The following is a 27,031-nucleotide window of genomic DNA, read 5'->3' as shown; positions in this document are numbered from 1 at the left end:
ATACCTAGAACTAACTTAGTTGGTCTTTAAGGTGCTACTGGAAGGAATTTTTTTATTTTATTTTGTTTTGACTATGGCAGACCAACACGGCTACCTATCTATTACTGGGAAAACCATAGCTTTAACTATACGGACCTTTGTTGGCAAGGTGATGTCTCTGCTTTTTAAGACGCTGTCTAGGTTTGTCATTGCTTTTCTCCCAAAAAGCAGGCGTCTTTTAATTTCGTGGCTGCTGTCACCATCTGCAGTGATCATGGAGCCCAAGAAAGTAAAATCTCTCACCGCCTCCATTTCTTCCCCTTCTATTTGCCAGGAGGTGATGAGACCAGTGGCCATGATCTTCTCCTGATCCTTTCTGAGGATCCAGCAGAGGGCTCTGGCTGCTGTTTCTCAGCCATGGAGGCGGCTGTCTTCTCCCCTCCTTTCCTCGGGGTTGAGCTTCCTGGGTCAGCAAGCGGCAGCTGCTGCTGCATCCATAGTGACCTGGGCGTCCGTGAGGCCTCCCCACCCCGCCCCCTGCAAGCTGCAGCGGAAGCTGCCCGCACGGCCCACATTGCAACCCGATCCCAGGAGTGCGAGGCTAGATCGGGCCGCAAACGCCGCCACTACTCCGCTCCCGGAGAGGTGGAGGAGGAGCAGGCAACCTGGAAACTGCAGGAGATTGCAAAGCAAGGCTGAGCCCGAGGAAGGAACAAGCAAGCAAACAAACCACTCTTGCAATCTCTCCGGGGAGAGGCTCCGAAAAGGCGGGAGCAGAATCGGCAAGGATGGAGCCGGGCTGCAGTCTCTCCCCGCACTTCATTTGAGAGTAAGTCCCCTATAATTCAATGGCGCTTAAAGGTTGGAAGAGGGCCAGGCCTCTGTTTGAAGTCATAGACATAGGAGCCAGTTCCTAGGGGCCATGAGTCTTGCTGGGTGACTTGGGGACAGTCCCTGTCTCTCTCAGCCTGGCCTACTCCACAGGGCTGTTGTTGTGAGACTAAACGGGGGAAGGAAGAGAACCACATAATAATAATATTTTATTTATATCCCGCCCTCCCCAGCCGAAGCCGGGCTCAGAGCGGCTAGCAACAATAAAACACTCCTTGGAGGAGAGGCGGGATATAAATGCCAATACAAGAAATAAACAAAGTGCACCAAATGTTGGGATTTGAGTCTTTGAGTTCTGACAAGTCGTGCACCGACCAGCCCCTCTGCCCTTGGTCTCTCATCCTACAAAGACCGCCTCTCCCCCAAGCCCTAGGCCTAGACGAACCTGATTAACTCCTCTGCATTCCTCAGTCCTACCACATGTTTAAGTGTGGAGGACGGTTGTCTGTCATTTCAGGGGTTTCCCACATCTGCTGAAGCGCCTGGTGACCAAAATCATGCAGGAGAACTACGACAACGTCATCTCACTGGGTGAGTAGCCATTTCCATGCTTTTTTTTAGGTTAGATATCAAGATGCTGCTGACATACTGTCTACGCCATCTTACCCCAAACTAGTGTCTCCCATCCTTCTCTGATGCTGTGGACTATAAGTCCCATCAGTCCCGAACCACTGGCTGGGACTGATGGGAACTATAGTCCAAAATATCTGGAAGGTACCAGATTGGGGGAAGGCTGGTCTGTATTGCCATGCCCCCTAATCAGAATTCCTTTGGGGTGAAAGGCACCATCATTCCAAACACAGCAGACCTTTAGTTGAGCTATTTATTTATTTATTCATTCATTTGTTCAGTCATTCATTCATTCCACAAGATTTATATACAGTCATACCTTGGATCCCGAACGCCTTGCAAGTCAAACATTTTGGCTCCCGAACGCCACAAACCCGGAAGTGAGTGTTCCAGTTTGCAAATGTTCTTTGGAACCCAAACATCCGATGCAGGTTCTGCAGCTTCCAATTGGCTGCAGGAGCTTCCTGCAGCCAATCGGAAGCCACACCTTGGTTGTCAAATGTTTTCAGAAGTCAAACAGACTTCTGGAACGGATTTCGTTCAACTTCCAAGGTATGACTGTACTGCTTGATTGTAGTAAAACAGCAAAGCGGTTTAAAAAAAGAATAAAACTATCAGTTGGAAAACCAGTTAAAAACAAGTACGGTGGCTCCTCCAGTTAGGGATTTTAAGCTGAGGTTGCATGGTCATCTGTCAGATGCTTTAGCTGAGATTCCTGCATTTCAAGAGCTTGGACTACAATTCTATGATTCTATGAAATATACCAAATATAGCCATATTTCATCGAGATTTGCCACCCCTGTGCTTGGCCTATTGTATAAGTAACAAATGGTTGCCAAATGGAGGCAAAATGCGTAGGTTTTGCTGCACCTTGATATGTCCTTAATTTATAATACTTTGTAAGTCAGTTTCTCGGAGATGAGAATAAACATTACTTGACCGAACCATCTATCTAAAGGAAAATCCAAAGACTCTATCCTCTGTTTTGGCTAGCAGTGCATTCTACTGCTTCTAGCAGAAGCTCTTCCCTACATCGTGCTATGGGACCCACTTAACTAGGCATGCCAGGGCTTGGACCCAGGAACTTCTGCATGCATAGGGTTGCCATACTGCAGAAAGTAAAAACCAGGACTCCCTGAAAGTTGTTGAGCCTAAGGCATATGGCAGCCCTAGGCATGCATAGCTTGTGCTCCGCACACTAGGCCATATGGCCACTCTCTCCAACGGACTTAGCCCTTTATGCACTGCTCTAATCTTGGGAGCATCTCTCCACTTCCTCTGACTTGCCCCTTCTCTTTCTGTCTCCACAGCGGAGGAGATCGCCATCAGTTGGCCCCGGATCACAGCTTTTGCTGAGTCCCACAGGAGGAGAGGACTTGTCCCTGGTAAGTTGGCATGGAGGAAGGCATCTGGCGGTACCTACCCACTCACTAGGGCTGCGCGATACCTGCTTTTCAGCATCGCAAAAAAAAATAAATTAAAAATCACCAGCAAAACACCGCAATATAGATCACGAAGTCTGAAATAAGGATGGAGCTATGTCGAGGAATTGGCTGGCTTCACGTGTCTTTTTTTCCTGCGTCGTGATTTTTGCATAGCACGCACACATGCAAACAAGTACCATGATGCGCGATATATTGCCAGGTCAAAATTATGAAGCCAGTCTCATGATACTGGCTTCAAACTGGCCTTCGGTGATATGTTGCCCAGCCGTAACACACATCATGTACTGCAAGAGTGCCCCTCTGGAAGGAGACACAGTCAAACCTCGGTTTTCGAACGTCTCGGCTGCCGAACAATTCGGTTTTCGGACGTCGAAAACCTGGAAGTAAATGCTTTGGTTTTCGAAGGCGCTTCGGAAATCGAACGTGCCACATTGCCTCCGCTGAGTGTCGGCTGTTGCGTCCTGAGCAACCGCGGAAAATGGAGATGATATTTGGCGCTATGTAGTTGGCTTATTATTATTTGGCTTATGATTTGGCTTATTTTATTTTATGCTTATTTGGTGTGAGAAAACCGAGGTACCACAGTATTTGGCTTATTTTATTTTTATTTTATTTTATGCTTATTTGGTGTGGTGTGAGAAATGGAAAGAAGCTGCGAAGAAGCCAAGAGAACCATGGACAGAACAACAACAGCGGTGGAGAAGGAAAATATTTCCAAACACGCAAGTGGTGTCCCTGTATGTCGTCCAACAACGCAGTTTGGTATGGCCGAATCTACAATTGGTAGCATCTTAAAAAATAAAGGAGCCGTTGGAGGAGCCGATGTCGCAAGAGGCGTTGAAACACTTGCAAGACAAAGAACACAGACAATTGAAGAAGTGGAAAAATGGCTTACCATATGGATAAATGAAAAACTGTTGGCCGGTGACCACATTTCTGAGAAAGTAATTTGTGAAAAAGCTTTACAGTTGCATGCCGACCTCACCCAAAACACTCCTGGAACAAGTGCTGAGAGTTGTATTTTCAAGGCAAGTAGAGGGTGGCTTGATAATTTTAAGAGGAGGAGTGGCATTCACAGTGTGGTGAGACACGGCAAAGCTGCCGACAAAGGAAATGCCGACCGATTTGTTTTGGAATTTAAAGATTACGTTAAGGCCGAGGGTTTCCTTCCGCAGCAAGTTTTCAACTGCGATGAGACAGGCCTCTTTTGGAAAAGAATGCCAAAGAAGACCTGCATAAGAAAAGAGGAGGAATTATGGCCAGGGCACAAGCCCATGAAAGACAGACTTTCCCTTTTATTTTGTGCGAATGCAAGTGGAGATTTTAAGTTGAAGCCGTTGCTGGTCTACCATTCTGTGAACCCCAGGGTATTTAAGAAAAACAACGTCATGAGAAGCAAATTGCATGTGATGTGGAGGGCGAACAGCAAAGCTTGGGTAACCAGGCAGTTTTTTATCGAGTGGGTTCATGAAGTGTTTGGGCCAAGTGTGAAAAAATACCTCCGAGACAAACATCTTCCCATGAAGTGCCTACTTGTTGTGGATAACGCTCCAGCTCACCCTCCAAGCTTGGAAGGTGAGTTGGTGGAAGAGTTCAGCTTCATCAGCGTCAAGTTTTTGCCCCCCAACACGACTTCTCTCATCCAGCCCATGGACCAGCAGGTCATATCTAATTTTAAGAAGCTTTACAACCGAGCCCTGTTCCAAAGGTGCTTTGAGGTGACCTCAGACACAGGCCTGACCCTCAGGGAGTTCTGGAAGAACCATTTCAGTATCCTACATGGCTTACATCTCATAGACAAAGCATGGAGGGACGTGTCTCAAAGAACACTGAAGTCAGCCTGGAAGAAATTGTGGCCAGAAGCTGTCCCGGACCGCGTACCTGAGGACGTTGAAGAGGATGCTCTTATTGTTGAGGATATTGCGTCTCTGGGGAAGTCCATGGGCTTGGAAGTGAGTCGGGATGATGTGGAGGAGTTAGTGGAGGAGCACAAGATGGAGCTCACCGCAGAAGAACTTCGAAACGTTCTGATGGAGCAGCAGCAGGCTGCAGCTGAGGAATTGTTTTTGCAGGAGGAGGAGAGAAGAGAAAGTGTTCCTACTGCACTGATCGAAGACATGTGTGCAAAATGGGCTGAACTGCAAGTTTTTGTTGAAAAATATCACCCCGATAAAGCCGCCGTGAGTCACGCCACGAGCACTTTCAATGATCATGCGATGTCTCACTTCAGACAAATTTTGAAACGTCGGGAAGAAGAGCAAATGTCCCTTGAGAAATGGTTAGCGCGAAAAAGATCCAGTGAGGCTGAACCAGGTGTCAGTGGTGTAAAAAAAATCAAGGGAATGCAGGAGAGCAGTAACCCACAGTGATTATCGAAGAAGGACCCCCCCCCCAAAACCCCATCATTGCAGGTAAGAAAAATTTACATTTATCATCTGCGTTGTGTTTATTTATTATTGCTTTTGCAATACAGTTTAATGTGTTTATTGCTTTCATTGTGTATCATTAGATAGTAAAATTCAAGTTAAATTGCTGTATTAGGGGTAATAATAATAATAATTTATTATTTGTACTCCGCCCATCTGGCTGGGTTTCCCCAGCCACTCTGGGCGGCTTCCACAAAGGCCAAAAATAAACTAAGATGTCACACATTAAAAACTTCCCTGAACAGGGCTGCCTTAAGATGTCTTCTGAATGTCAGGTAGTTGTTTATCTCTTTGACATCTGATGGGAGGGCGTTCCACAGGGCGGGCGCCACTACCGAGAAGGCCCTCTGCCTGGTTCCCTGTAGCTTTTCTTCTCTCAATGAGGGAACCTCCAGAAGGCCCTCGGCGCTGGACCTCAGCATCCAGGCAGAACGATGGGGGTGGAGATTTTAAAGGTCTGGAACGGATTGATCCATTTTGCATTGCTTTCTATGGGAAACTGCGCCTCGGTTTCCAAACCTGAACAGTCTTTGGGAATGGATTACGTTCGAAAATCGAGGTTCCACTGTAATGCAGTAATCTTGGGGAAGCGTTGCAGAACAACCAGTTATAAATCTAATACATAAATCAGTAAATAAGCAGGATGACGTTTGCACAGTCCAGCATGAACCCACCACTTATATGCTATTATTGTCTCAGTGTTATATTGCAGAATGCAGAAGAAACTGACCTGTCTCAAAATCCCTTTTGTTTTGCTAATCCATCTGCATACCATACTCTTTTTTAAGCATCTGTGCCCTTGCTTTTGAGATGCTTTTACCTGCTTTACCTGTCTCTGTTTCTATTGTGTTTACTATTTTATTCTGCTATTTTTTAAAAATAAAAAACCATTATATATATATATCTATATCTATATCTCTATATCTATATCTATATCTATATCTATATCTATAGATATAGATATATAAAAGCAGCGCTGATCCTAAAACAGAAGGGTGGATTTTATTTGATTCTTAAATAAAAAAGAAAAGAAAATTCAGGTCTGTTCATTGGCATGGGAGCTGTACCAGTTTAATACAGTGGTACCTCGGGTTACAGACGCTTCAGGTTACAGACTCCACTAAACCAGAAATAGTACCTCGGGTTAAGAACTTTGCTTCAGGATGAGAACAGAAATCGTGCAGCTGCAGTGGGAGGCCCCGCTAAAGCGGTCCCTCAGGTTAAGAACAGTTTCAGGTTAAGAACATATTAAGTTCTTAACCCGAGGTACCACTGGATTGTGGCAAGAAGGAGCGAGAACTCCCCATTATTCTGTTGGTCTTGCTCCAGGCTGACGCCGGGGACAGTTTGGCCTATTTTTAAGTCAGCATCTGTAACTGTGCTTTTTAAAAGTGGCTTGGTGTTCAGATGTTAACCATTGTTCACCTCCATGCTGTAAAAAGCTTCCCTTGCTCATTTCCTGTATATCAACCTGCCATTAAGACATGGTCCTGTTTGGTTGGCAGCCCTGACTGGGCACCCCAGTCTGATCAGCGTCCCATTTTGTCCCCCCGTGGTGCAGACGTGGAGCCCGATCAGGGCCAAGCAGAACAGACCCCGATGCAAGATTCAACGGCAGCTGGCCCCAGCGAAAGTGGGATGAATGCCGACCTCCGCCGGCAGCTGGGCCTCATTCTGCAGACAGCCGGCAGGAACCAGGTGGAGAAGATGTTGCGGGAGCTGGTGAAAGAGCAGAGCCAGGAAGGGAAGCGGAAAGCCCGGAAGAAGGCGCCAAAAAGCCCCAAGGATGAAGGTGGGCGCGGCTCGTGGCACGAGCTGCAGTGCTGGTAAAACAGGGTGTGTGTGAAACTCCTAAGAAATAAGAACAAAACTCAGCTCAGTGAGGCTGCCAGCCTCTGGCAGGGCCAGCTTGGGCTTCCTGCCTTCCCCCTGAACCTGTTTGATAGATTGATTATTCTTTATTGAACTTACCAGGCACCCAAAGGGTCTCCAAGCGACTTCTGTTTAATCATCTTTTATGTATGGCATTTACATAAATGATTCCGCCTCTCAGTTCAAGCTCCACAACAGGTAGGCTAGGCCAAGAGACAATGACTGGCCCAAAGTCACGCAGTGAGCTTAATGGCCGAGTGGGGATTTGAACCCTGGTCTCCCAGGTCTTAGTCTGAGACCTTAATCACTACACCACACTGGCTTCCTTACCTTCTCCTCCTGCCCCACTGTCCCCCAGGATCAGATGAGGGGTGAAATGTGAGGAGCAGACGTGCCGGCGTAGTCTTCACTTGCTTGCATGCATCTCGGATAGGGAGATGTATCAGTTGAGGTGGGGGGCGGGCCTCTCTATTGGAGCAGCTGCCTCATTGGGTGCACAACTAGGGGTAGCTGAGATCCCTAAGACTGATGGACATGCCATTTCCTAACTTGTAAGCATACTTCTGATGATAAAGAGGTCGTTCTTCACTCCAGACATTCCTTGCCTGATGGTGGGGATGTTGTGGATAGTAGGAGAAGATACATTGATTAAATATTATCCTTCCTCACTCACGCTAGTGAGATAGTAGCAAAGCACATTCCTGGAAGCAAGTTCATGAATTCGTTAGAATCATAGAAGTTGAGCAGTTTAGTCTGGCTCGTCCAGATTGGATTGTTCCTGGTAAATTTCCCCTTTAAACGTAAAGGTAAAGGGACCCCTGACCATTAGGTCCAGTCATGGCTGACTCTGGGGTTGTGGCGCTCATCTCGCTTTACTGGCCGAGGAAGCCGGCGTACAGCTTCCGGGTCATGTGCCCAGCATGACTAAACCGCTTCTGGCGAACCAGAGCAGCGCACGGAAACACCGTTTACCTTCCCGCCAGAGCGGTACCTATTTATCTACTTGCACTTTGACGTGCTTCCGAACTTCTAGGTTGGCAGGAGCAGGGACCGAGCAATGGGAGCTCACCCCGTCGCAGGGATTTGAAGCGCCAACCTTCTGATCAGCAAGCCCTAGGCTCTGTGGTTTAACCCACAGCGCCACCCGCGTCCCGTAAAATTTCCCCTTTAGTTCCCTCTTAAAAACGAGAATAACACCACAGTCTTCTTTAAAACGTAATGGTAAAGTTTACTTACATTCAGTTCACAGTATGGTCCTGAAGGCTGGCTTTAGCTTGTAGTTACAGTTACAGTTGTAGAGAAAAAGAAGTCTAAGCTAGGCCTCAGACTTTCTACTTTGCGGCTTCCATCCTCTGTAAGGATGAGCCATGTGCTGCTGGTTAAGAGCCAGCAGAAGAGCAGCAAAAGAGCCAAAGGGCCAAAAGAGAAGGTCAAAAGAGGAAGATGGCTGCATGACTAGTTCGTTTATAGGGTTTGCTAGGGTCACGCCCATCTACCTGGTCACACACGGGGAGGATGCTCCAGACCAGGTGTGACAGGAAGTCCTCCCTGTCTGGAGTTACACTCCCCTGTGTATCCACTCTAGGAAACAGGAAATGTTGCATTTGACTGCTACAGTGAAGATACATCCCACACTAACAGCTCCATGACAACTTGTCTCTTCCCCCCCCCCCCCCCCAACGAAATGACAGCCGCTGAGGAGAACGAAGAGGAGCCACTTCAGGGGGAAATCAGCCTGGAGAAGGCAGAGCCGCTGGGTTCCCCGTCAACGGGGAGATCCAACAGCCCAGACGAGGCGGAAGAAGCCAGCGGTGGTCGGTGCCAGCTGGACCTGGAGGAGGGGCAGCTGCCGCGAGTTCCAGCGATCTGTCCGCCGGAGGCCAAAGCTCCCAAGAAGCTCCAAGACCGGCAGGAAAGGCCGGGAGTGTGCGTGGAGTGCGGGAAGAGCAACGTGAGCGGCAGCGGGCGAGGCCACAGCACCCCGACCCCGGAGAGGCCTCACCAATGCGGCGAGTGCGGGCGCTGTTTCCGTCAGCGCTCCATCCTGGCCAAGCACCAGAAGATCCACTCGGACGAGAAGCCCTACCCGTGCACGGCTTGCGGCAAGCGCTTCAACCGCAGCTCCAACCTGGCTCAGCACCGCCGGGTGCACACGGGCGAGCGCCCCTTCCCCTGCGCCGCCTGCGGCAAGGCCTTCACCCAGAAGTCTGACCTGGAGCGCCACCAGCGTGTGCACACGGGAGAGCGGCCCTACGCCTGCCGCGACTGCGGCAAACGCTTCTCCGTCAGCTCCCACCTCGACCGCCACCGCCGCACCCACCGCCACGGCCTCCGGGAGGAGGAGCCCCCCGCAGCCACCACCCCAGCCGCCCACCGCTGCCCCGATTGCGGGAAATGTTTTGGGCAGCGCTCGGCGCTTTCCAAGCACCGCAAGACTCACTCTGGGGAGCGTCCTTATCAGTGCGGCGCCTGCGGCAAGCGCTTCAGCCGCAGCTCCAACCTGGCGCAGCACCAGCGCATCCACACGGGCGAGCGCCCTTTCCCCTGCGGCGACTGCAGCAAGCGCTTCATCCAGCGCTCCGACTTGGAGCGGCACCAGCGGGTGCACACGGGCGAGCGCCCTTACACCTGCGCGCAGTGCGGGCGCGGCTTCTCCGTCAGCTCCCATCTCGACCGGCACCAGAGGGTCCACCAAGCCCAGGCGGCTGCCGCGGCCGCCCACCGCTGCCCTGAACACATCAAGGGTTTCCTTCTTGGGGCGGGCAGCAAAGCGGGTTTGAAACACCCTCTGTGCGGAAGCGCCAAGGGACGCTTCACGCGCAGCAGCCACTGCCTGGACTGCGGGAAGAGCCTGGGCAAAATGCCGCCGCTGTTGCTGCAACCGCCGACGGAGAAGCCCTTCAAGTGCGAGGATTGCGGGAAAGCTTTTGCCCAGCGCTCGGCGCTGGTGAAGCACCAGCGCATCCACACTGGGGAGAAGCCGTTCTCCTGCGCCGACTGCGGCAAGGCCTTCATCCAGCGGTCGGACTTGACCATCCACCGGCGCATGCACACGGGCGAGAAGCCGTACCGCTGCGACGCCTGCGGCAAGTGCTTCAGCGTCAGCTCCAACCTGCTGACGCACCAGCGCACCCACTTGGGCGAGAAGCCCTACGCCTGCGGGGAGTGTGGCAAGGCCTTCATCCAGCGCTCCGAGCTCACCATCCACCAGCGCACCCACACCGGGGAGAAGCCCTACAAGTGCAGCGTCTGCGGCAAGTGCTTCAGCCGCAGCTCCCACCTCAACCGGCACCAGCGCACCCACAGCAACGGCAAGGCCTTGGCCGGCAGCGCCGGGACGGCCCACACCACGCTGTTGGCCGCCAGCGCTGCCAAACCTGCCGCTCCCCTGCCCACCTCGGCCTTCTCAGCCTCCTTCGCTTCGCCTGGGCCCCTGCCTGCCCTGCCTTCCTTCCCCTCTTCTATCTCGTCCCTCCCGATCCCTTCTTTGGACCTGCCCTGGTCTCTGTCCTTTCCCTCTCGAGGCTTTTCCCACTCGTCCTTCTCTTCCCCTTCCCCCGGCGGGGCCCAGGCTTCATCTCTGATCAACTAAATCCTGCCTGCCCTACAGCTGCACACACGCCATATATGGAAAGCTTCCCCCCAAAGAATCCTGAGAACTAGTTTGTCAAGAGTGCTGGGAACTGTAGCTCTCTCTCCCTGTGTGCAAACGACAATTCTAGGATTTTTCGCGGAGGGGTGTGTGCGCTTCAGGTGTGTGGTATGTCTCCATTCCCTGCCTGGTGCTCTCCTTTTCCATCTAATGGCCACCTCTCATTCATCCCTGCTCTGTTCTCATTCTGCTTCCCTGGTTAAACAAGCGCCATGTCATGCCCTGTTACAATTGCTTTGGCTTGAACATGGATCATCTGCTCACCTGGTGAGCATCCCTCATCACAGGCAAGTTTCTTCCCCTTGGCAGTTACATTGCCTGTGATGAATGATGCCACTGAAGGGAGCCAGTGACGAGTGAGACTGCACTGTGAGAAGGAAGTTTCCCCTCTGAACCTGAGTGTCTTAAGTTGCACGGTCTGCAAGCAGCCTTTGGCTTGACGGGAATGTCTTTTTAATAGGAGGGACCATTCAGAACTTCAGACCCACCGCCCTCCTGCACGAACACTGCTTTGTGGACTGGAATGACGGAGGACTGCAAAAGCTGAACCACTGTTTATGTAGTTGAAAAGGACCAAGGGGGTCATCTTATCCAGCCCAATCTTTTTCCCAACGTGAGATTCAAACCCATGACCCTGAGATTAAGAGCCTGCTGCTCTGCCAGCTGAGCTATCCGGTTGTGTTTGGGGCTCCGTGATCATGAAAGCGACTTAGTGAAATGGTGGGCTGTCTCCTGCAGGGGTGGGGGCCTAATAGGAGCTGGAATTCAGTCACATCCGGAGGGTCAAAAGTTAGCCGCCCTTGCCCTGCTGCCCACACACCCTTTCGTCCTGTACTTCTCATTCCTCCTGTTCACGAACGAGTGCAGCCTTCTTGGTCATCTTCAGAAGTTTTGGACTACAACTCCCATCAGCGCCAGCCAGAAAAAATATAATGTAGTCCAAAATATCTGGAGGATACCAGATTGGCAAAGGTTGACACAACGTAATGCAGATGAGCTTGCACCATAAGATTCATTCACACAAGGGATTTTTTTAAGCTTGAAAAGGAGGAGGATTGGATTCTTCTATGATTCTAAACTGCATTTAAAGAACGGGAGGGGTGATACTCCTGATTAATCGAGACTGTAGAGAGGTCCCACAATGTAGAAGCAGCATGGAAGGCAGGAGAAGACTGTGAGTCCAAGGTTTGTTAAAAGGCAGCTGGCGTATATTCAGGCTACCTTTTCAAGTCTGGAATAGTGATTCTAAGTAGCTTCAACTTTCATGAAAAAGGTCCCTGTTTGCACCATCCATTTAAACGGCTATTCTACCCTGAGAACTGTAATTTGTTAAGTGTTGAGAGTCATCAGGAGACCCCTGTTCCTCTCACAGAACTAAGATTTCCAGAGTCCTGGAAAGGACAACTGATCGTTAAGCAACTCTGGGAATTGTAGCTCTGAGAGGGGCAGACAACTCTCAGAACCCTTAACAAACTACAATTCCCATGATTCTTTTTTTTGGGGGGGGGCGGGGAGAGCCATGATTGTTTAAAGTGGTGTGATACTGCCTTAAATGTATCATGTAGATGGGGGTCTTAGAAACTGGGATTAAAAATATATATGCCTGGATTAATCTGGATTAAAAGATTGTCAAACACCTGCCTGGATTAGGGTGCAGCTGCTGGGGGTGGGCTGTATAATCCTGCGTCTACCCTGATGGTTTTATTCTGCAATTTGCAGTCTTCTGCCTCTTCCTTTCCCCAATTCTGCTATCTCCAACTCTTCATCCCACCTGACTCCATGCATATTTACTTGGATACAATCCGCAGTGAGTTCAGTGGGCTTACTTCCATGTAAGGCAAGGTGGGGAACTTGTGGCCCTCCAGAGGCTGTTGTACTGCAACTCCCATGAGCTCTCCAGCCAACATGGCCAATTTATCGTGGGCAATGGGAGCTGTAGTCCAATAGCCTCTGGAGGGCTGCTGGCTTCCTAAGCCCAGATAAGTTTTCATAGGATTGCACCTGTTAGCACATCTGTATCTCATTCCCTTTGGCCTTTCCACCATCTGCATCTGACGCCTCTTCACTTTGGCAATATCTACATCAGTGGTTTGGATTGCTTTAGTAGCTATTTTCTGCTCCCCAAGGAAGGTCTCGTTGACACAAGCAGAAAACATGAAGAGAAAACATACAATATAGTCGAGTTCTGAGGTTGTACGCTTCACGCTTCAGCTTATGAGAGGGGAATCACAGTTTTTTTAAAAAATGTACACATATCTGAGGGATTTCTTGCTGTTAGAATGCAACAAAAGGAAAGGTGAGTTAGAAACTTTCTCCTTATACACTAGTTGTGTTTTTGTGTGTGTTTTTAGGAAGTGGTACAGCTCACACTTCAGTCTCATTTCCCCACCACATGAGGAGACCAGGCCAAAGCCTAAATTTTCCTAAAAATTTCTCATAACAAAGTACCCTTGCCAAACTACAGTTCCTGGGATGGGGCACCCTGACGGTTCAAAACCACTTTAATGTAGATTTGCCTTCCTTGGTGTTCCTAACACCAGACTGGCTTTGCTTTTATCTTTGTATTTTCTTGCTTTGGGGGGCCCTTCGTGCTGCTGGGAAAGGCAGACCTCTCACACTGTTATGATCAACTCGGTGCTGTTAATATTATGGTGCATCTGTAGAAAGGAAACACGGAAGACGTGCTGTTTGGGGTGGGGGGTGGGGAGGGTCTGTAGGGTTTTCATACTTGCGGAGACCAAAAATACAACGGCTTGTGTTTGACCGGTTGCTGCTGAAAGGACAGAGGCAGGTAGCAAATTATGTGCCTTGTCTCCAGACATCTCTGCCATCTCCAACCTGGAGAAGATTACTGCCGTTGACTTGAAGCTGTCTGCATCTGGGGCAAAGGAAAAAAAATTATGTACATTGCATTAAGAGATCTCCGCTGGGAAAAAGCTTCCCAATTCTACCAAGTTCAAAAGGCTTCACAGTTCGTGGTACTCATGAATTGTGCATTTCAGCAAATCAAAATGTTGACGAGCATCTTTTCACACACAACATCCTTTTTATTGTTGGTATTATTAATATTGTTTGTGGTGGTGTTTTTTTGTTTTTGTATCGAGTGTAAAACTGGCTACTTTTTATTGTTATTGATGCTGATGAGGATGGGGATTTTTTGTGGGGGAGGGAATTTCTAAACTGTGAAGAAAATAAAAAGAAGACACGGAATGATGGATTTATTTATTTTTTGGAAGCAGAAAATCCATAAAGGCTTGCTTAAATGTTGATGTTAGGTTAAAAACACACACACCAAAACCTTAAAGAAGTTTCGTCAAGGGTTTCAAAGAAGGATGTCAGAAACACTAGAGTGATTAATTTATGAGAAGGTGCAGACTTAAAATGCAATGCCAGAGACCTTGCTGCTTTTACAGACTCAGGCTGAACACCAAAACAGCAAGCATTTGCCATGACTGTCCACAAGAGGCTAATATGTTAAGCATTGTACAGAAAATATCTTACGGCCAGTGGCTAATTAAGCCCACCTGTCTATAAAGACATAGGTAGCAGGCCTCCAAACTGCACTGACCACTCCCATCCCTAGGCCCCAGCATCTGAAGCCAACAGATAAGCATAGCATCAAAGCAAGAGTGAAAGGGATGCATTGAGCGCTGTGGTCTAAACCACTGAGCCTCTTGGGCTTGCTGATTGGAAGGTCGGCAGTTTGAATCTGCACAACAATGGTTACCTCCTGTTGCTCTGTCCTAGCTTCTGCCAATCTAGCATTTTGAAAGCACACCAGTGCAAGTAGATAAATAAGTATCACTGTGGCGGGAAGGTAAATAGCGTTTCTATGTGCTCTGGCTTCCTTCACGGTGTCCCGTTGCGCCAGAAGCGGTTCTGCTGGCCACATGACCCGGAAAGCTGTGGACAAATGCTGGTTTCCTTGGCCAGAAAGCGAGATGAGCGCCGCAACCCCATAGTTGCCTTTGACAGGACTTAACCGTCCAGGGGTCCTTTACCTTTTTACCAAAGTAAGAGCACAAACATATGTGGTGAGCTCATTCTTGCAGCAAAAAACAATTAGTCTCAGGGTGATCTTGACTACCAAGATGGCGTTCACAGACCCTCCAAAACCTTTTTGCCATTTGATTCTACATGAGGTGTTTGGCCTCCGTTCCTTGTTCCAGCATTCTCAGTCCACTGGAAGTTATTGGTGGCGTATCTGCAGAGCCCTCTGGTCTGGTGGTGCTGAATGTCAGATCAGTCTATAATAAAACCATGCTCATTCATGATTTGTGGATGAGCAGGCTGATCTGGCTAAGATTTAAATGAGTGAGCTGGGTGGACCTGCTTTTACCCAGCTGTGCCCATTTGCTTTTTCCATACTGCACCAGGCTAGACTAGGGGGTTGAGGCAGGGGTGTTGCTATTATCTATAGAAACATCTCCTTGATCAGGAAGCCTCTTAACCATGAGGCGGGTTTAGAGCAGGGTTTACCGAAATTGAGTCTTCAGCTATTTTTGGACTACAACTCCCATCATCCCTAGCTAATAGGACCAGTGGCCAGGGATGGTGGGAATTGTAGTCCAAAATCAGCTGGAGACCCAAGTTTGGGAAACCCTGGTTTAGAGGGTCTGAACCTATTGCTGGTCCAGAGAAATAGACCATGGCTGCTGCTGGTCTGCCAACCACCTTGTATCCCAGCTGCATTCCTGATCAGGTAGTCCCTGGGATATTTGGGGGGGGGGCACTAAATGGTAATCCTGGGTGACTTCAATATCCATGACAACTATGGGTCTCTCAGGTGGTCATTGCTACAGCACACCAGGCAGGGCACACTCTCAATGTGATCTTTTCCCCAAGTGATAGCCTGAAGGATGGACTGAAGAAAGAATGCCAACAAATTTCACTAGGCTCTTTTTCTATTCCATGATCTTCCTTACGGCACAAGTGCTGCAGATGTGGCCACACCAAGGCTAATTATATTGCTTACCTTCCTGCCATAAAGACAAACATCTTGACTTTCTGATAACTAGATCAATCTGGTGACAAAAGCACAGGGGTAGGCCAGGCTAGTTAAAGACAAAAGAACAACCTGCTGGATCAAGTCAAGTTGGTGACCATCACTATAGTACAGTAATTTTTTTTCTAGACAGTTGGCAAACCTACAGTAGATGGCAGCCTTCTGTGGACACTTTAAAGACACTTTTTATGGCAACCTTTTATCTGCCCTCTGCTGTTGTCTTGAGTGGATCGAGGGATCTTCCTTTCTTCCTTCTCTATCACAAAAGGTACATGCCATCGCTGCCCACGTATTCATGATTCCTGCATGCAGTCCAAGAATGGTGATTAAGAAACAGTGGGAGTTATCTCTTGCTGGAGAGTATGTGTTTGAGCATGTTTCTCTCTGCTGTGCTTTCCACGCCCAGCCATGCCGAAACCTTAAATGTCGGAGGCAAACTGTGCACAGACTTAGGAGCGTCTGCAGACAGTCTCTTGGCCTGGTCAATTTCTTCCTGTTCATCTTTGCAGGGCTGCTCCTCTATCATTACAGCAATACCTTCAGATACTATTTCAGGGTTTGCTTCCTAAATATTTGGATGTTCAATATGACCTCCCTTGCACTTCCTGTTATAGCTCTCCGGGGACGAAGTGTGGCAAATGTGAGGTGAGTGAACTATTACTGCCGTGTGGCTTTGTATCTTGTTTTTCGGGACTCCGTGCTCACATAGGAGTGTATGATGTGACTCCTTCATAGCGGTCCAATAACTGAGCTTTTAAGCAGCGATGCCCTTCAGGGACTTAGGGGCAGGTGCCCAGAGCCACGCTCAGCAGTATGAGAGGGTGAGGGTGGGACAAAATCCAGCAGGACTGCCTTATCACATTTTGTGAAATTAGCCCCCCCCCCACACTCCAGAGACACGATCCAGTTCACTTTTAAAGGAAAACCTACGAAATTTGCACTTTCCGAAACAATATGCGAACTGAAACACTTCCATCCTTCGGTATTTACTTTTTATGGATTTTGCAATGCAGTTCTACAGACAAGTAAGGTGTGTGGAAATGCATACATTGCAGCAAAGTGCACATTGCATACAAGTATGTGTGCAGTGGGGATGCGGGTGGCGCTGTGGGTTAAACCACAGAGCCTAGTACTTGCCAATCAGAAGGTTGGCGGTTCAAATCCCTGCGACGGGGTGAGCTCCCGTTGCTCAGTCCCTGCTCCTGCCAACCTAGCAGTTCAAAAGCACGTCAAAGTGCAAGTAGATAAATAGGTACTGCTCCAGCAGGAAGGTAAATGGCGTTTCTGTGCCCTGCTCTGGTTCGCCAGAAGTGGCTTAGTCATGCTGGCCACATGACCCGGAAGCTGCACGCCGGCTTCCTCGGCCAATAAAGTGAGATGAGCGCCACAACCCCAGAGTCGGCCATGACTGGACCTAATGGTCAGGGGTCCCTTTACCGTTATGTGTGCAGTAGGAGGAATTCACTCTAAAACCCGGGTGAATTTTCGCGAGGACTTTTAAAAAGACTGGAAAGGTGGAGAAACTGCAAAGGTGGAGAACTAAACTTCAGACTGGCAAAATGAGAGAAACCAAAATTGAGAGGCTCACCCACCCTCAGTATGCAGTAGGGTTGTCCACAGCAAGAAAACCCCTTGCGGAAACATGGTGGAGACCAAACCACCCTCACATTCCCTCGCACACCGGGACTAGCTGTGGATCTGCTGAGGGAGGGAGGGTCCATTGGACATGGTGACTGGGGGTGGTGGGGATTGTAGTCCAAAACCTTTGGAGAGCAGCAGGTTGTGGAAGGCTGGCTTAACACCAGAAATGAGTGGTGCCTTCTTGCTAAGCAGTCTTTTGATGACCGGGTTGCCCATGATTGTGAAAGGAAGAGAGCTTCATGTTTAGGAAAGTGTTTGTTGACACTTAAGATACTCATGAAAGGCTGGAGGAGATGACATTCCTTCAGCTTCAAGGAGAGGCAGCTGTGACTTATTCAGGTCTGATTGGGAGCTTTAACCATTTGGCGTCCCTGCAATCCAGATCTAAGGGCCCTGTGCCTGCTATGTGCATCTCACTTGGATTCTTTCATTTTTTTTTCTACTCCCCCCCCTCCCAGCTTAGGGCAGTCTACAAGATGCTCCTCTTGTTATCTTCATGACATCTCTGTGAAGTAGTCAAAAGGAGCATCATGGCCAAGTAGGGATTTGAACGTGGGTCTCCCCAGTTGTGATGCAACAGTCCAGAGCTCAGCAAACTTTTTCGGCAGGGGGCCGGTCCACTGCAGTGGCGTAGCGTGGGTTGTCAGCACCCAGGGCAAGGCAAGTAATTTGCGCCCCCTAACCCGTGGATTTGCGCCCCCTAACCCGTGGATTTGCGCCCCCTACCCCTACCTCTACCCCTAACCCCCAGATGTTGCGCCGGTGCGGCCGGCCCCCCCTGCACCCCCCACACTACGCCACTGGTCCACTGTCCCTCAGACAGACGTTGTGGGGGGCCGGACCATATTTTGAAAAAAATATATGAACGAATTCCTATGCCCCACAAATAACCCAGAGATGAGGGTCCCCGATTATAAAATCATAGAAAACGGGAGATACGTAGCCGCTCCAGCAACATATCTCTATTTCCAGGCATCCAGAAATGCAAGAAGGGCTTTCACTCTTGCTAGAAGCTCGGCCATGCCCTCACCGGTTCTGGAAGTCTCCTACAGTAGAGTCCCGTACGCACAGAGACTTTGTGCCTGCCCATTAGGGGAAATAGGAAGCCCTGAACATATATATTTTTAGATGTCCTTTTTATGCTGAGATTCCTAGAGACACCATTGATCCTTTGCTTAGGAGGCTCGTCGATCTTTCAGACAAGTCTAACCCAGAGATGCATTTTAAATAAAAGCACACATTCTACTCATGTAAAAACACTCTGATTCCTGGATGGTCCGCAGGTTGGATTTAGAAGGCGATTGAGCCGGATCTGGCTCCCGGGCCTTAGTTTGCCTACCAATGCACTACACCATACAGTCGTACCTTGGAAGTCGAATGGAATCCATTCCGGAAGTCTGTTTGACTTCAAAAATGTTCAGAAACCAAAGCACGGCTTCTAATTGGCTGCAGGAAGCTCCTGCAGCCAATCGGAAGCTGCGGAAGCCCCGCCGAACATTCGACTTCCAAAAATAGTTTGCAAACCAGAACAGTCACTTCCAGGTTTGCGGTGTTCAGGAGCCAAAACGTTCGTGTCACAAGGCATTTGACTTCCAAGGTAAAACATTCGAGAACTAAGCTGTTCAAAAACCAAGGTATGCCTGTACTAGCTTTCATCCGAACAGGCTGTAGCAGGCAACTTTCTTGCTTGTAAAGTTCTCTCTCCTGTCCTTCAACGCCTTTGACCTTCCTGAAACGCCTCTGGTTTTGCTCCCTTGTTTCAGAGTCCTCCGCTTTGCCTTGCTGCCAGCGAAATACTTCCTCGGCATCAAATTCAAGGTGCAGGGCGCTCAGAACTTGAACCTGAAAGTGCCGTATGTTGTGGTTGCCAATCAGCAATGCAATGTGGACATCCTAGGTATGTTGGTTGCATGCTTAAGCCTCAATCTCTTTCTCCCATCCAGTTGGAAGGGCTGGAGTGACCCACCTACAGCTTTACACATATTGCCCTGTGGCATCCAAATTGCAGTCGGCCACAGAGAGTAACTACCTGCCCCGCAGACATTTGCTGATAGAGAAAATATCTTCAGATCACCACTGGTAGGAGGGCATGGACTACCGGCATAATATACTCTTAAAAAAAAATAAACATGCAAAACCAAAAACGAAAAAAAGAAAAATTACGGTACAAACATCAAATTCAGCATCCATATTCATTTCCTAACATAAACCTGTTACATGATTAACTAAATCAAATATACCTAATTACTCTAAATTTCTCTTTGCTGTATACAAATACATCACAGTTAGAAATTTTATTTTAAAATTTTAATATTATAAATATTTCAAATTCCCCCATACCCCCCACTCCTCTTCACTCATGTGTGATCTCAATCTTTTGCTTCTTCCGTCTTGTTGTGTTGTTATAATCATTATTCAGTTAATTTCTTGATTATTTCCTTGCTTACCCCTGCATGTTTTCCACGTTATCTATTAATATTCCAGTTCCGGAACCATATTTTTTCATATATTCCTCCACTCCATCCCACTCTTTAATTATTCTCTGATTTGAAAGGCCTCTAATAATTGCCGTCAAGATACCCTTATTGGGCCCACCAAAATGTCACAAAAATCACGTGCAAGCTCTTTTCTGTTCGTAGGAGAGTTTATTTTATCCTGGCCATAGGCCATAACGAATAGCATTATATAAACATAGTAAAGAGGGGCTATGCATTGTGAGGGTTATACTCCTTGCATCCAGGTGTGTGAATAGGCAGATAAAACACAACGCGCACATCCCTCTCCCTCCAAGGAACCCAGGCTCCTTTTATCTTCACAACCACCCTGTGAGGTAGGCCAGGCCAAGAGAAGATGTGTGTGGGACCCAAGATAATCCCGGTGGCTTCACAGCTAAGCAAAGATTTGGTACTCAGCCCAAATCTAATTATTACATCACCTCTCTCGCTAGGGGCTGTAGGGAAGGGTGGGAGGAACTGCACAGCCAGACTTCATTTTGACAGTCTTCCAATTGTCCCAGCAATGCTTCAGATCTTGCCGGAGAGAAGCACCTTCATTGTTAAAAGGGAGATCTTACACTTTCTTACTGTTGGCCTTGCCTGCTGGCTGAGCGGCTTCGTTTTCGTTGACCGCCGGAACAGAGAAACATCTGCCAATTTCATATCAGAGGCAGCAGACGCGATGGTCCGTGACAACGTGAGTGTCAGGGAAATTAACTCTCGTGATGAATGGTTGAGGGAGCTGGGAAGGTTTAGCCTGGAGAAGAGAAGGCCGTGAGGTGATATGTAAGCCATCTTCAAATATCTGAAGGTTGTCAAGACAGAGCAAGCTTGTTTTCTGCTGCTCCGGACAGCAGGAGCCAAACCACTGGATTCAAATTACAGTGGTTCCTCGGGTTACAGAAGCTTCAGGTTACAGACGCTTCAGGTTACAGATTCTGCTAACCCAGAAATAGTACAGTGGATGCTTGGGTTGCAAACATGATCCATGCAGGATGCACGTTCGTAACCCGTGTCTGTGCATGCGCGGGTTGCGATTCGGCACTTCTGCGCATGCGCGACTGCCGAAACCCAGAAGTAACTCGTTCCGGTACTTCTGGGCTTCAGCGATCCGTAACTCAAAAAAACACAACCTGAAGCGGCTGTAACCCGAGGTATGACTGTACATCGGGCTAAGAACTTTGCTTCAGGATGAGAACAGAAATCATGCGGCAGCGGCGCAAGGCCCTGTTAGCTAAAGTGGTACCTCAGATTAAGAACAGTTTCAGGTTAAGAACGGACCTCCAGAACGAATTAAGTTCTTAACCTGAGGTACCACTGTAAATGAAAGGAGATTCTGACTAAACAAAGGACTTTCTGACAGGAACAGTGGAATGGACTCTTTGGGGGGTGAGGGTGCGGCGACGTTGAGGTGAACTCTCCTTCATTGGAGGTTTTTAAGCTGCAATTCCTGCATTGCAGGAAGTTGGACTAGATGAGCCTTGGGGTCATTTCTAACTCTTCAGTTCTATGATTCCATGAGAGGGGCAAGGAGGCCGCGATGTCTGCTCAGTGAATGCACCAGCAGAGTCAATCCCATGCAGAAACTGGTACATTTAGACCATGCCAATCCCACTGCCACCTCACCCATCCTGGCAAGCTGCAGCAATACCTGTGACAGATTACGTAAGTGTTTATTGTTGCCCTGTCTTGCCAATGGCAACTGGTGGGAGGACAACCCTGTACACCACTTTGCATGTCTTGGAGGAAATGAAATACAGTAGACAGACAGCTAGACAGACAGACTGTTAAGTTGTGGGCGAACATATCAGACGACACAGCAATTCTTCCAAAGCAGCTCTTTATTTGTAAGCTGGAACAGAACTGAACTGAGGAGCTCAGTCAGCCTGCTTATATAGAGCTCCACTAGAATGCAACAGTAACCATTTTCTGTAACTAGCCAATCACTGAACGTCACTTTCGATCCTTCATTTGCATACAAACTATCCAATCACTGAACGTCACTTTCGATCCTTTATTTGCATAACTATCTACAGTATCCTCCTGCTGGCCCAGGGTGAGAACTTCAGTACATAACACAGACACCCTTCCAAGCCATTATTGATATAGGCTGAAATATACTCGGAGTCGCATAGTGATTTCATGCTCTTTATTGCAGCTCGTAAAACAGTGAATAAAACCCTCCCCCAAACCTATGGCTTTATATACATTATTTACACAATGGATCCTATCTGATTGGCTGATTTTGCTTCCCGCCTGGGGCCTGATTGGGCTGCTCCTGCAGGCCAATCACTTGCTGCATTCTAGGATCCTACCTGCCTATTGTTCTAGGATCCAAGCTTAGTACATAACATGGGCAGTGCTTTTTTCTGGGGGGACACAGGGGTATGCATACCCCTAAACATTTTGTGAATCTAAGTTGGGCATCATTGAGGGGCAGTATTTCAATATGAGTAGGAAAATGAGAGTACCCCTAAACATTTTAAGAGAAAAAAAGCACTGGATATAGGCCATAATTTCTAGGCTAAAAAAAGTCTCGTTTTCTGTACTGAGTCCTCTGCAGTATCAGAGCAGATGAAAACTTAACTGGAAGAAATCACATGAGGGAGAGACAAAATTGTAGCCACTGAATTTTTCCAGGTGAAAGAAAATTTATGTTTGAACATCCTTTCAGTATTCTCTTTCCCCTCCAGCTGAGAATCTGTATGTTCCCTGAAGGCACTAGAGACAATGACAGCGCTGGTCTGCTCTTCTCCAGAAATGAGGCCTTCCTTCTAGCTGTGGAAGCCCAGGTGAGATCATTCAGCTTCCAAGCCTCTTGTTTATTCCTGCATGCTATTTACTAATAGTGGACTCCTTCTCTGAGTGGCTATCCTAAGCTAAAAAGACCAGGCTTGTAGGAGCTGGGAGCATGTCCCACTTTTAAAGTTTATATGCTGCAGTTGGATTGAGGTCAGCCGAACAGGGTTGCCAGCTGTTGCCATTTGGCAAATTCACCTCAGGTTCAATACAGTGGTACCTCGGGTTACATATGCTTCAGGTTACATATGCTTCAGGTTACAGACTCCGCTAACCCAGAAATAGTGCTTCAGGTTAAGAACTTTGCTTCAGGATGAGAACAGAAATTGTGCTCCAGCGGCGAGGCAGCAGCAGGAGGCCCCATTAGCTAAAGTGGTACCTCAGGTTAAGAACAGTTTCAGGTTAAGTATGGACCTCCGGAACGAATTAAGTACTTAACCTGAGGTACCACTGTATACGGGACGCAGGTGGCGCTGTGGGTTAAAGCCTCAGCGCCTAGGGCTTGCCGATCGAAAGGTCGGCGGTTCGAATCCCTGCGGCGGGGTGCGCTCCCGCTGCTCGGTCCCAGCGCCTGCCAACCTAGCAGTTCGAAAGCACCTCCGGGTGCAAGTAGATAAATAGGGACCGCTTACCAGCGGGAAGGTAAACAGCGTTTCCGTGTGCGGCTCTGGCTCTGGCTCTGGCTCTGGCCAGAGCAGCTTTGTCACGCTGGCCACGTGACCCGGAAGTGTCTCCGGACAGCGCTGGCCCCTGGCCTCTTAAGTGAGATGGGCGCACAACCCCAGAGTCTGTCAAGACTGGCCCGTACGGGCAGGGGTACCTTTACCTTTACCTTTTACCACTGTATAAGGTATTTTGCTGTGTAAGTCAGGTATTTCAAACCACAGGACAGATTACACTCTCCAAATCCTGTCAGGAGCTGCTGTATTGATGCATACCCAAAGCAAGGAACGATCTTAAAGGGGTATTTTAAAAACACATAGCACTACAGCCCCTCCCCCACCACTTTCCCCTGTGTGCTATTCTTCTGACACTCCACCTAATGCCAATTTGGGATGGGGCACTGGGGAAAGCCCCATTGCACTAGCCAAAGTCTTTGGACTCAGCGACATTAATAAAGAAACAATGCTTTGAATCCGTTATAAACACACAACACCAGATGGCGCCAGAGGGCACAATATTTTTCTATGTGGTTTTCCATAGGGGTTTTCCCCCCCTTTTGTTATAGCAATCTAATTTGTAGCATTTTCCTCTCTTCTGTGAGCAGATATGCCCTTTGTCTGTGCTTCTGCCAGCGGGACTCATTCATTGAATCTGGCCTATTAAAAAAACAGTAAAACAAGAGACTTTTTTTAAAAAAAAAGTCCAACAAAACACCAAAGATGAAAAGCAGGGAGGCAGGGAGCACCAATCCCCCCAAAAAACAACTTTTTGTGATAAGGACAGGGGAAATGCAGTGGAAACTTTGAGATAACACTTGTTTTGATGTGATGTCAGCTGACCTCACAGTGAGCAAATTAAAGTGAACGGTCAACAAACAGGTTGTCTGGAAGTGTCCTTAGTCTGTGAGAATATTAAAAAGCAGGACTCCCTTGGAAGCAGCTTCTGAGGCTGCCCACAAGGTTCAATTTACAGCAAAGGTAAATTTCCATCTGACTGGCGGCTGATGTGCTTTATGTCCATGCAGGTGCCAGTTATTCCTGTGGTGATTTCCTCCTACCGGACGTTCTTCAACGAGAAAATTAAAAAATTCACATCAGGTAGCTGTGGGAAAGAAATGGGATGGGGAAGTGTTCTGGGACATGGCCTGAGACTGGAACTAGGTGCTGTGAAGCAAACTCATTTTTCCAGACTCCATGCTTGCTGCCTAAGTTGGACTGGGGAAGGGGCTCTGTTTGCAGGGGGTACATCATTTCCTTTGTTTTCTCCTCCAAGGTGAAGTGACAATCCAGATCCTACCGCCCATGAAGACCGAGGGACTGAGCGCAGCTGATGTCCAAGAATTTGCAGACCGCGTGCGAGAGACTATGCTCCCTATTTTCCATGAGATCTCAGCGCTGAAGCAGGAAGGTGTCACTGAAGAAGATGCCGACCAAGCTGCCAATCGCCAAGTATCTTCGTAAACCACCCCATTTATTCCCGCCCTTAGGCTTCACATTTACCTCAGCTCTGTCTTGGCCTAACTGCCCTCCATGGCTTAGCCATGTGTGTGCCCGATGGACCAGGAAATCTATCCGTATGGTCATAGGCTGCATACAGACATACCTTTGCAGACCCTCCAAGCAGTGGCGTAGCGTGGGTTATCAGCACCCAGGGCAAGGCAAGTAATTTGCGCCCCCTAACCCATGGATTTGCGCCCCCTAACCCGTGGATTTCCCTACGGCCGGCCCCCCCTGCACCCCCCACGCCACTGCCTCCAAGTCTCCCTATTTTCCAGTGACGTCCCTAATTTAGAGAGGCCATCCTGGTTTCTGATTTGATCCTGGAATGCCTCACTTTTCCTTAGGATGTTCCTATTTTCACTGGAGAAATGTTGGAGGGTATGGAGTTATCCGTCCCCCGAGCCATCTGAAGGCAATCCTCTTTAGGGAAGTTTGTTTAAGGTTTTATTATATTTTTTTTATATATGTTGGAAGCTGCCCAGAGTGGCTGGGGCAACCCAGTAAGATGTGTGAGGTATAAATAGTAAAATTATCATTATGGAATGGGACATCCCTCTTTTCAACTGAGAAATGTTGGAGGGTGTGCCTTTAAAGCACTTTTCTACCCTCAAAGAATTCTGGGCACTTCATGTAACCACTTATATATATAATATAGATCAGAAAATTGCCCAGAGTTACAATTGCCCAGAGTTACAATTCCCAGTAACCTTAACAAAACTACAGTGCCCAAAGGTGGGGGGAATGTGTTTCAAATGTACAGTGGTACCTTGGGTTACATACGCTTCAGGTTACAGACTCCGCTAACCCAGAAATATTACCTCGGGTTAAGAACTTTGCTTCAGGATGAGAACAGAAATTGTGCTCCGGCGGTGCAGCAGCAGCGGGAGGCCCCATTAGCTAAAGTGGTGCTTCAGGTTAAGAACAGTTTCAGGTTAAGAACAGACCTCCAGAATGAATTAAGTTCTTAACCCAAGGTAACACTACTTTTGAAGCAGAAAAAGGGAGTAGCAGTAAATGGAGAGATATAGAAAGATTGGTCCCTCAAAGATTGGTAATGGGACCCGTGCTTTTTAACTTGTTCATAAGCAATTTAGAGTTGGAGTGGCCAAGTTTGCTGGTGATACTAAGTTGTTGAGGGTAGATAGAAAAGACAAAGACCAGAGCTGAGGGTTGTATGTGTGAGCACGTCTAAGGGCAAGCTAGAATAATAGAATCATAGAATCTTACAGTTGGAAGGGACCCCATGGGTCATCTAGCCCAGCCCCCTGCAATACAGGAATCTCAGCTGAAGCATCCATGACAGATGCCCATCCAACCTCTGGTTAAAAACCTCTAAGGAAGGAGAGTCTACCACCTCTCGCGGGAGTCTGTTCCACTGCTGAACAGTGCTTACTGTCAGAAAGTTTTTCCGAATGTTTAGTTAGAATCTCCTTTCTTGCAACTTGAAGCCATTGGTTCGAGTCCTACCCTCCAGAGCAGAAGAAGACAAGCATGTTCCCTCCTCCATGTGACAGCCTTTGAGATACTTAAAGGTGGCTATCATATCTCCTCTCAGTCTCCTCTTTTCCAGGCTAAACATACCCAGCTCCTTCAAGCGCTCCCCGTAAGGCTTAGTATCCAGAAGCTGGAGGAAGTAGCAAGCGAAATCCTGTGAGGGAGAGACATGCCTGATTTCTGCTCATATGCAAGGCTTTGGGCGAAGCAAGACCCTTTTGGGGTGCTGATGCTGTGAACCCCTCCATTGTAGGCTCAAGTTATATATATGTGTAAATAAACCATATATCATAAAGTCACGGCAGTCTCCGCTGTCCCTCATTCCAGAGGAAACACAAACCCTTGTAAGCATCTGGAACACCTGGAATCTCACCCCGCTCGGATATTGGGGTGGCCTGCGGCAATGTTTATCACCGGTTGTACTTACTGTGTTTCATTTTTCTGTTGACTGCACACTTCATAATCTCCCAACTGCTTATCTACCTACTGGTATTTACCCACAACTCAGGATAACACTTCATGCACCTGATAAAGTAGTCTCTAGTCTGCAAAAGCTTCGACATACGATATACTAGACATGCTAGGTTCCCTTGCATGCTA

The 27,031-nt window shown here is 48.2% G+C and overlaps 1 protein-coding gene and 1 pseudogene across 4 annotated transcripts; both read left to right on the top strand.

Annotated features, from left to right (window-relative positions):
- Positions 1–456: 456 nt before the first annotated feature.
- LOC307207486 (tigger transposable element-derived protein 1-like) lies at positions 457–14,602 on the top strand. Of its 3 annotated transcripts, XM_079961414.1 has the most exons (5): positions 457–808; positions 1,328–1,401; positions 2,751–2,825; positions 6,873–7,103; positions 8,875–14,602. In XM_079961414.1, exons 2-5 carry the CDS (start codon positions 1,368–1,370, stop codon positions 10,773–10,775), a joined length of 2,241 nt encoding a protein of 746 aa, XP_079817540.1. In that variant the 5' UTR covers positions 457–808; positions 1,328–1,367; the 3' UTR covers positions 10,776–14,602. The 3 variants fall into 3 exon arrangements, with proteins under 3 accessions (XP_079817540.1, XP_079817542.1, XP_079817541.1); XM_079961416.1 differs by lacking the exons at positions 6,873–7,103; positions 8,875–14,602 and adding an exon at positions 3,525–5,275; XM_079961415.1 differs by lacking the exons at positions 457–808; positions 1,328–1,401; positions 2,751–2,825 and adding an exon at positions 5,155–5,296.
- A 1,518-nt stretch (positions 14,603–16,120) lies between these two features.
- LOC307208826 (1-acyl-sn-glycerol-3-phosphate acyltransferase alpha-like) lies at positions 16,121–26,730 on the top strand (annotated as a pseudogene). Its single transcript, XR_013843975.1, has 6 exons — positions 16,121–16,485; positions 19,245–19,378; positions 20,498–20,673; positions 22,670–22,768; positions 24,463–24,535; positions 24,711–26,730. The product of XR_013843975.1 is annotated as a 1-acyl-sn-glycerol-3-phosphate acyltransferase alpha-like (transcript).
- The last annotated feature ends 301 nt before the right edge of the window (positions 26,731–27,031 follow it).

This window comes from Podarcis cretensis (genome assembly GCF_951804945.1).
Source record: "Podarcis cretensis genome assembly, chromosome: 2".
NCBI lineage: Eukaryota > Metazoa > Chordata > Lepidosauria > Squamata > Lacertidae > Podarcis > Podarcis cretensis.
The sequence above is the reverse complement of the archived record's forward strand: the minus strand, read 5'-3'. Positions and strand labels throughout refer to the sequence as shown.

Coding starts and splice junctions, on each gene's coding strand:
- LOC307207486 (XM_079961414.1), top strand. CDS start 1,368: ATGCAGGAGAACTACGACAACGTCATCTCACTGG. Junction 1,402..2,750: donor CGACAACGTCATCTCACTGG/GTGAGTAGCCAT, acceptor CTGTCTCCACAG/CGGAGGAGATCGCCATCAGT. Junction 7,104..8,874: donor AAAAAGCCCCAAGGATGAAG/GTGGGCGCGGCT, acceptor ACGAAATGACAG/CCGCTGAGGAGAACGAAGAG.